Below are 9,837 nucleotides of genomic sequence, written 5' to 3'. Positions count from 1 at the left end.
GGGGGGGGGGGGGGGGGGGGACACTAGGAATCATGGGATCACAGCAAAATGTCTGGGAACAGATAAAGATCATCACCATCCTGCTGTACTGGCCTGACATGACCCATTCAGGCTCTTTCAGAAGTTATTTTGTGCACAAGTTTGAATATTTACTTTCTCTTTACCTGTCTTATGTACTTCTATTTTAGAGGGGCTAATTGGTTGTTAGGGTTCTTGGTTGACTAAACATTTGTTTTCTTTTATATAAAATCTTTGGCTTCACAATAATATTCACACATTTGCTTTGATCTTTATTTAATAAGCTCTACATTCCTGCTACGACTTCCATTTGAAGATTATCTGCAGAAGAATAACACTGGAGATACAGACAGGTTGTTCAATTAATGTAAATAAATGGATTACTTGAAGAAATCATATGACTATAATTTGTCAAGTAATGAACAGGCCTGTATATCAGTTAGTAACCCCCTACATTTCCCAGGATGTACCATTTTAAAACATTATTTTGGCCATTTTCTCTTTATTGCACAGTTGACAGTAGAGAAGGAAACAGGAAACAAGGCGAGAGGTGGAATTGAACTGGGGACGGTATATGGTATCACAGCTACTTCTCAAACTTTATACAGTAAAAAACAGTAAGACTGATATTCCAAATACATGATGACGTTTTCAGATGACACAACACTGTCTTTATTAGGCACTAAAGATGATCCTAGTAATATTGAACGGATAGAATAAAGGTCCTAAAAAAGTATTCAGTTTCAATTGTCAATCCATTTCTTTGTCCTCTACTTACTGGTTTGAAGTCAATTAGAAAAATGAGAAAAAGCTGATATACTTCTGTGCACCAATCAGGATTTAGCAACAAGTTTAAACAAAATCTGAGTTAGGTTGTTTGCTATTGTGACCAGACCACCGTCAACAACACGTGATCAGACCACATCCACATGGTCCTGATGAAGCAAGTGAAATGATGAGTGTTTAACTCTTAAAATAAACAATTTTGGATATATATATATATATATATATATATATATTATGGAATAGAGAAATATGTTCGGTGCTATTTATCTTTGCACAGTCTAAAAGTCTTTGCCTGTGTTGCTTTTGCAGCCTCTATTGCAGCCTCTCTGTGGTTTGTTTACATAGTCTGTCTGCTCATTGTGCAGCTCCGCAGAGCGACTGAAACGTCAGTTTTTCTCACCTACCTCAGTGATGACTTTTTACAGAGAATTTTGGTGAGTTTTATTTTGTTTCTGTCAACTTTAAATGAAGCAAGGTAAAATGACTACTTTAGTCTATGGAGTCTGGTGGCGAGCAATATGGATATTGCAGCTGTTTCGGGTCTATCTCTGTACGGGTTCTTCCCTAATGTTGTCAGACACTTAGAATAACTGACAGGCCACTGAATAGCCTGTGGCAAAAACAAGCACTTTCAGTGGACGCACTTTGAGGGGCGCATTTGTCCCCTACGATTAACATTAGCGATTTGGCGCCAACACAAGCCCTAAGGAACAGGCCTGCGTATAGCTGGAGAAAACTACAGTGATATCAATGGAAAATATTTTACTGACAACGCAACTAGTCTTCGGACTTTGTATTGCATTATGGTCTCTGTTGTTGTAAAGTGTTATCATTGTACATACGATCGGTAGCAATACCTCAACATGACATGTAGTCATCTATTTTTTGGCAGTTCATTTTAAGTGAAGTATTAATGCAACTAAAAGTAACATTGGTAAAGCAGGTCATCTTATTAATTTCATACTTGAATCAGTAGTGGCAGAGCCCTTACGGCAAAATCCACAACTTAGCATGCACAAGCTTCTCTGGAAAGCCAAATAACAGCCTGTGGCTCTTCACTGCACAGTGTGATGCTGCGACCTTCAAGACAGCTCGTAGGGTGAACGTTAGGATACCTGACCTTGGTTTGCAGGACACTTAACAAAAGGAGACAAAAGCTTGTTTAATCTAATGACCAGGCAAACAGATCTGTCTGGTAATGAGGTCATGTTTCCCCACCGACGACAGCCACTCCTTTCAGTGGCCCTGTGCAACCGGGGAAGTGGAGAAGCTCAACTTCATTAGCAAAATGCACCACACCATTTAAAGCAATCATATCGGTTCGCTTATGCTCAGAGCACAAGGGTCACTATCGCAACACTATCAGTTGAACAACTCAATGGTATAATGGGGACTGTAAAATGATCAAAATATCTTCAACAGCTTCTATATTTAGAACATGAAATGTGACGAGCAGCCTCCCCGACAGGCAATAACAAGCAGCAGCCTGTTCGAAATACTTCCGACAAACTTCCTGTGTGTTATCTGCAGCATTACAAACAGACTTTCAACTGGCTCTAAACTGATAAATCAATACTACACTAAATAAAGAATGGCTTGTGCCACAAATATTGCAATTCAATGCACTTTCCTGGGCATATATAAATAAATAATATAAATCAACAATTAATCAATTCCACACAAGTATGCCAAAGTATTTGCCAACTACCGGTTTATATGGAAATTACTGCTACAGTCAGAGAATTTGCTTTAGTTACTGGAGCCTGAAAACAGAGCTGAATGAAGCCAAAGTGATTTCCTGCACTCTGCTCACATTCATTGATCTCACTGCAGAATAATTTAAAGCTGAATGAGCCGGTCCCTCTTGGTGAGTTTACCCCTTTAATGAAGGATCTTGTGGCAGACTCAGTAAGAGGCTGTCTGCCTTTCTATGTCAAGATTTAAAAAGGTTTGTTCCATGAGCTTGTTCGCTTGATACTGGATAACTCTGACTTGTTTTAGGGCTTCTTTTGCCTTTGTACTTTTCTTTTCCATGTCTCCCTTGAAAAAATCATATCATATCAGTGGAATGACATGATTATGTAAGTATGTTTTAAAGAAAGATGAACAGTAAAATGACTTGTATAATCCCAATCAGTCAGTCTAACAGTCTACTCTGTGTCAGTTTCAAAGGCTGCATCTCTCCACCTGCAGTGACACTCAGTACTGTCGCACAGTAGATCTTTTAATGCTGCAATGAATCAAACTATTACAGTTAAGGTCTCCCTGAGCAGCAGAAAGGACAAACACTCCTTGGGGACACCTTAGGCTAAATCAGCACTATAAATATCAGTACGATAGCACACTTCTGCTGACAAGTTTTTCTTACACATCTGCTTCTCCCACAGACACTGATCTACATGTGGAGTAACGGTCTACTGCTGCTGACTGCTAAAACACTGTTGGACAAAACCAATTCAGATTATGTCCTACTCTACCCTTAGTGTATTCACAGTGCAATAAAACATAATGCTGTAATAAAGAGTGCTAAAAATAATGAAACAGACTTCATCCTTTAACTTCAATCCTTTAATCTTTCACAGGAGGACTAAATCTAAGGGGTTTACATAATTATTGATTACCCAAAATAAACAAGATAAAGGCCAGAATATTTTTCTACGGAGCAACATTCATTCACAGTTTAGAGAGACCATCTATGAAAGCCAAGAACGGCAATTGTTTTATTATATCATATTATTTTGAGATAAAAAGTTAATTACCTTTTTTATTTATTTATTTTTTTTATTTTATTTAATTTTATCTAATAATCTAGAGAAAACAACCTGTTGCAGAACATTTGTTGGTTAAAGCCTTTCAAATGTGATTTGTTGTTTTTCTTTTTTATATTACGGCAAATTTAATATCTTTAGGTTTTGGATTGTTTGTCAGACAAAACAAGACATCTGACGTTATCTTGTAATATATAAAAATATATAAAAATATATTTTATATATTATATATATTTATATATTTTCTGACATTTTATAGATTTATCGATTAGTGAAGAAAAAAGAAAATAATCAGAAAATTAACTGATGGTGAAAATAGATGTTAGTTGCAGCCCTAGTTGCAAGAAAACTACTTTGTTATCGTGAGAAACCAAAACTAACCATGACACAAACATAAAGCATACAACCTTTTAACAGCCCTTGATGACTTTTCAGTTTAATCAGAATCCAAGAGCAAGCATTACAAATTTAACCTTTTTTTGTTCCATTTAGACATTTCAACTGTACAGTGTGATATGGTTAGCATAGACTTATTCAAGAGGTTACAGGTGGGGTCGTCCAAGGCTATATGAGGATACAAATGGGTTTCTTACATAAGAATAAAGCATGTCGGGCGCCCGGATAGCTCAGTGGGTAGAGCTGGCGACCCATGTACTGAAGCTGACTCCTTGCTGACCTGCGGCCCTTTGCTGCGTGTCATCCCCTCTCTCTCTGCCCCCCTTTCCTGTCCGTCTTTAGCTGTCACTATAATAAAAAGGCAATAAAAGCCCCAAAAATATACTAAAAAAGAATAAAGCGTGTTTCTGTCTTGAGGTGAGGAAAATGATTGTACAGTCAACCATCATATATATTAAAAGACCATTATTGCTGTATGTGTGTATTTTTTAAGTTAAAGGACTAGTGTGTAGGATTTAGTGGCATCTAACTATGAAACGCTTACTTTACAACTAGCCTTATCACTACTTAGTTGTGTCCACTATAAAATACCAAATAATAAAGCATTAACTGAAACTTACAGTATGCGCTCTCGTAAGAATATACTGTGTAAGATGAAACTATACTATACATGCTCCACAATCACCACTGAACAATGATATTTCAGCAGCTAATAACCACAGAGGAATTGTTGTGAGGATGGATTTCACTGCAGTGTCTGGCTGGCTCAGCAGTAAAGCTTAGAGTAGGAGGGTGGGCGGCAACATGGATGAGAAGTTAACACCCTGAGAGACTGCGTATGAGCACAGTCTCATACTCTGGGCAAACACCACAGATGCGGTTACAGACCTACAGTCCACATGTGTGACCTGCTGACTTGTAGCAGAGATATGGGATAACTGAGGAAGAGGAAGGGAACTGTGTTGAGTGATTACCTGAAACACAAACGTTAATTCTTGACTGAGGCAGTTAGACAAAAAGAGACTGTTGACAGACCAACAATATCTATAAAACAACAAATGACTCATCTGTATTTTTATGTGTTTTCTTTAAAGCACACACAAAGTACAATTAAAATGACCCCTGTATAAAATTCAGTCACTTGGGTATAAATCTGACACTCAATACAGGACTTTTTATCCACGGCATCAGTTTTGACAATATATAGGACAATAAGACACAATCTCCTCATATTAAAAGGGGTTGTGGTGGTTTATGCCATGGAGAAGACTAAGGCAAAACTTCATATGAAACCAGAAATATAAAAAGACTGGCACCTCTTGCACAGACTGTGTGAAGAAATTAGTTAAATCTATCCCCCCCTCCTATCTCTAAGACAAAAACATCTTATCTAATATCTAACCAGGAAATGACAAGCAGCATGAGACAAAATTGATAGTTGCAGTGACATCCTGAATCAACGTGTAAGTGTGTGTCTGTGCTTACTGCAGGTGGTGCCTCTAATTGCTCTCATGAGGGTCTCCAGAGTGAACAGTAGTCGTCAGCAGAGGGGAAAGTGACATGTATTGATTTGAAAATGGGGGCTAGATCTCATTAAGGCTTTCCCAACAAAATGCCCTGCTCTCATTTTTCCTCAAAAACCGAGGCCCAGCCAAGCTGGCTAAGGTCTTTTCTCTAAGTCTACTGTGCTTCCTCAGGATGTCCCTGGGGAAGATGAACTGTACTGCATATTCTCTACAGTGCTCCACATATCACTCAAAACTCCCTGCACAGAAAACACTAAGCAGACTCTAAGTAGGAAAACACTGTTATTACACAATTAAAGAGCAGGTATAGCTTTACATAATGTCAACAAAGTTCAGAGAAATTCATTTATTCTGGAGATGACCGGGCAAATTAGTCAACAGTGTTGAACAATCATGTTTTAAAGAATCTGTTTTATAATAATTATTCATCACGTCCATTCTACATTAGTTTGATCTCACCGCAAGATCCATTAAGTAGCTGTTCACACATGATGAGCACATCACAAGATTCGGCCAGTTGTCATTAAGATAATGGACGTGAAAAATGGAAATTTGTGCTGTAAAAATGTTATGACGATGGACAAACTCTGTATGCTGAGGAAGATAGTGGGATACAATCGAAAACTCCAGAACAGCTACTAACAAGAACTTGTGTTGAGACTGTTTTGTCAACAATAATCATAATAATCTATCTTTATCTTTCCACTGTGGTTGCTAAAGGCAGTCTCCATCTTTCCCCAATTATAATCCTGTGCTCCTGTGTTGATTGTTCAGTTGTATCTTGGTACAATCCAAATATATATCAAAAAAGTCTCTAAAATTCCTTTGATACCTTCATTTCTCCGATCAAATGTAATTTAGGGTGACTAGGTTGACCCCGCCTTATAAAACCACATTTGACACTAGCTTGTGGGTAGTAGTAGCTAGCAGAGACATAACTTTCAGGTGATCCAGTCAAACCTGAAGAAGCGGAACTAAACCCTTCAACACATACTCGGAAATATGTCACATTACGGACACTAAAGACTCATCAGTGTTTCAGTGTTTCTTAAAATGTACTTGCAGGAGACTTATGTCCTTTATTTCCTCGTACATTTTTATAACAGTAGTGAGCCAAACCCCTGAGACAGCTGAATCGAACAGAAAAGGATTTGTAACTCTAACTGGTTTTTGAATGATACACCTGCCTCTGTAGTTGATACATCAAGTGTCTGGTGTGTACCCACAGGTACATCACTGCATCATTTAGCGAACACTACTAAATCGTAACGCAAAACAGCTGCAACCAATCAAGAACTAATTTCCAGTTAAATTCTTTATGCGCTGCTGATTCTTTCAACATGCCGCTGACTATCTCGAGGTCTTGATCAAGCAGGTGTACAAAATGAAGGGAATCTACCGGACAAAGACACCATTTGCTATCGTAGTAGCTGCCTCTTTGGCTAGTACCTGACTTCATTAAGCACATTAAAAGAGATTAATAAGAAAATAAAGGCTAGTAGATAACCTTGCTCTCAGATTAAGTTGCCTTCAAGATTATAGAGCGTCTGGGAAATGAAATGTTGGACCTTTTCACAGATGAAGGCCTTGTTATCAAAAGCAAGTAGGTGACATTAAAGAAAGGAACAATGAACAGAAGGGTTGGAAGGGTTAGCTGTCCGCCTCATCAAGCAGAAGCCATTGACTGTGTGCTTCAAAACAGGCCTCATTTCTCAAACCAACTCCCTTTTCTCCTCAGAGAGCCATATCCTGCGGACACATGCTGGGCTCCCACACAGAATACCAGAGCATGCCACATGTTCAGTGGAGCACCAAGCCTCCGCCTGTCCCTCATGAAATATTTATCATCCAGTGCCGACGGAAAAGCTATGATGTCAGAGATTCCAGTTTCGGTGTCCTGTTACTGCACGGCCACAGTGACACAGCAGCTCAGCGAGCTAAAGACGGGCTGGGGGCTTCAGATGGTTTACTCTAAGGGGTTAAGTTTAAGCACTTGTCCCGTGAACTGTGAAATAAGAGCGTATCTCATTGTTCACCATGTCTCTGCAAGGTTTTTACTTACTAACCAGGGAATTAAGGCTGCTCTATCTTGGCTGATTAGTCATCTAATCAGTTGATAAGGTCTCGTAGGGTTGATAGTCAATTAGTCTTTTTTCTAATGGACTTTTCACGCGGAATAAACTATTAATGGTTAGTCAGTATGACTGAATTAATCTGCAGAGGGAAAATAGAGTAACAATCTGACATATTTAACTTCAAACAAATCAGTCAAAATAATAATTTGACTATTAAACTCGACAGCGTGTAAATTAAACCAGATTTTAACCTTGAATTTCAGAATATAGTCGAATTCCTACCAGATTTGGTTTTCAATGAGATGCGGTGCTGTGAGAGAAATAACACTGAACTGGCAAAAGATCAAAAGTCTGCATCTTCTCAGCCATCTGTCAATATCTGTCTTTTTTCTTCCTGCTTTGAGTGAAGAGTAGAATTACCTGAAGTAATGCTCCCTTTGTGTTTTTTGTCAACATTTCTGAGGATCTTCTTTGAATAAACTTGAATGGACTTGGAATCAGTGGACAAAAGCCAGTAAACTGATCTGTACAGTGTGAGCACAGAGCTCATGCCTTTTAGCGGAAATTAAAACTTGAACACAATGTACAAGATTAATAAAGAGGAAGTATCTGCCCAGCTTTGGTCTGCAAAGACTCCACTAACCATGCACATGTTTTATGTGTGAAAATCTGAGGTCCGCTAGGTGATGGCAGTTGATTTTTATAAAGAACTGACTAGGTCATCATATTATAGTTTTGACTGTTTTCCCATACTGAAACTGCTGAATTCATATTTCGGGATTTTATATTTCCTGATTTCCAGTTCCCTTCTATCTGCTTGTTTTTCTGTTGCATTAACTGTCTCACTAGAGGATGGCACTGACAGAAGACTGCAGCAACTCCAAATAATATTCGCTCCTCTCTGTATCACCTCTGCTCAAGTCAGTTTCATTCAAAGAGCTGCTACCCCTAAAAACTATTTCTAGATGGATTCCTCCCGTGGCCTGGCAATTACCTGCCGGCTGTCGCGCTGGGAAGAGGAAGATGAAGAGGCGCTCTTGTGAACCGGTGTGGAGGTCTTGTTGACTGGCGTGGAGCTCCTCTCCTCAGAGCTCATGGTGCGGCCATGGGGGCCTCGCTGGTAGTGTTGGTGGTGAGACATGGTGGGCACCAGTTGGCTCTGTGGACCTCCCTCAGCACTGGGCCCTGCAGACCAGGAGCATCCTCTGACACTGTCTCACTCTCACTGCTTGCTGTTCATCTGAAAAGCAAAAGAAAGCAGGAAGTTACACTATTGCGTCTTTTTCCCTTCCTCATTCTGTTCGCAGTGTTGTTTATACCAGACACACAGCCACACTGTCACTGATTAAAGATTGCTTAGTCTAGTTTATTCCTTGAAGAAATTAGCATGTGAAGAATGCAGAGCTCTATCAATTTCAGTATGTTAATCTAACTCACAGATGCTCAGTTGAGACACCCTGAGCTATTCCTTGAATCATGGGTTTTTAAGATTCTTCTCATTACATGTGCATTACTGAATAAGACTTTCATTCTGTCTGCCATGAGATTGGTGCAGGAAAGCATATCATTTGAGAAGCAATGAACCCGAGAAATTGTAGCATTTTTGATTAACAAATCGAGTAAACGACTAATTGATTTAGCTGTAACTATTTGCCGTCCATTTACTTCAGTTAAACAGTAGAGCTGCAATGATTTGTCAACTAGGTGATTGATAGTAAATGAATCGGCACCTATTTACCTATTTGTCACCTTGGGCTTTAGAAAATCTAAAATCCACTATTTTCTGTCGTTTCACAGACCAAACAATTAATCTGCAGATTAATCGATAACCGATAGTCATTGCTTGCAATCATTCTTGCAACCCTACATCTTTGTACAGGTACTGAACTGAACTGAAAAGGAAATGTGACAAATTCCCCTGTCAGTCTGACTGCAGTCACTGCCTCCACTGCGGAAGATCATCATCCCACAGGACTGTTTCTATATCATAAATTCTTAAACATCTAATTACCAGCAAGATAATTATGGTAATTAGAAGAAGATACCAAATCAATATAGGAAGGCATCTAAGCACAGCTCAACTGTATGACCACAAACCAGTTTATACCAGCTGTAACAACATCCACTGGTTTAAACTATTAAATATTGGCAGGGCCATATCATGAATAAATATACTAGATCCAAAATGTCTTGTTAACCTTCTGCGCAGATAGCAGCAGGGAGTGCTCGTTTTCATCATTAGTCATGGCACTGCGTTGCTCCATGCTG

The 9,837-nt window shown here is 39.0% G+C and overlaps 1 protein-coding gene across 2 annotated transcripts in view; it reads right to left on the bottom strand.

Moving 5' to 3' along the window:
- osbpl6 (oxysterol binding protein-like 6) overlaps window positions 1-8,804 on the bottom strand; it is a 29,934-nt gene extending 21,130 nt beyond the window's left edge. For both annotated transcript variants that reach the window (XM_035676892.1, XM_035676893.1), the window contains exon 1: window positions 8,564-8,804. In XM_035676892.1, coding sequence (XP_035532785.1) covers window positions 8,564-8,710 — 147 coding nt within the window. In that variant the 5' untranslated portion in view covers window positions 8,711-8,804. The remainder of the gene's footprint in view (window positions 1-8,563) is intronic.
- Between the last annotated feature and the right edge of the window lie 1,033 nt (window positions 8,805-9,837).

The sequence above is a fragment of the Morone saxatilis genome, unplaced genomic scaffold (assembly GCF_004916995.1).
Source record: "Morone saxatilis isolate NCDOM2014 unplaced genomic scaffold, NCSU_SB_2.0 Contig5, whole genome shotgun sequence".
Classification (NCBI taxonomy): Eukaryota; Metazoa; Chordata; class Actinopteri; family Moronidae; genus Morone; species Morone saxatilis.
The sequence above is the reverse complement of the archived record's forward strand: the minus strand, read 5'-3'. Positions and strand labels throughout refer to the sequence as shown.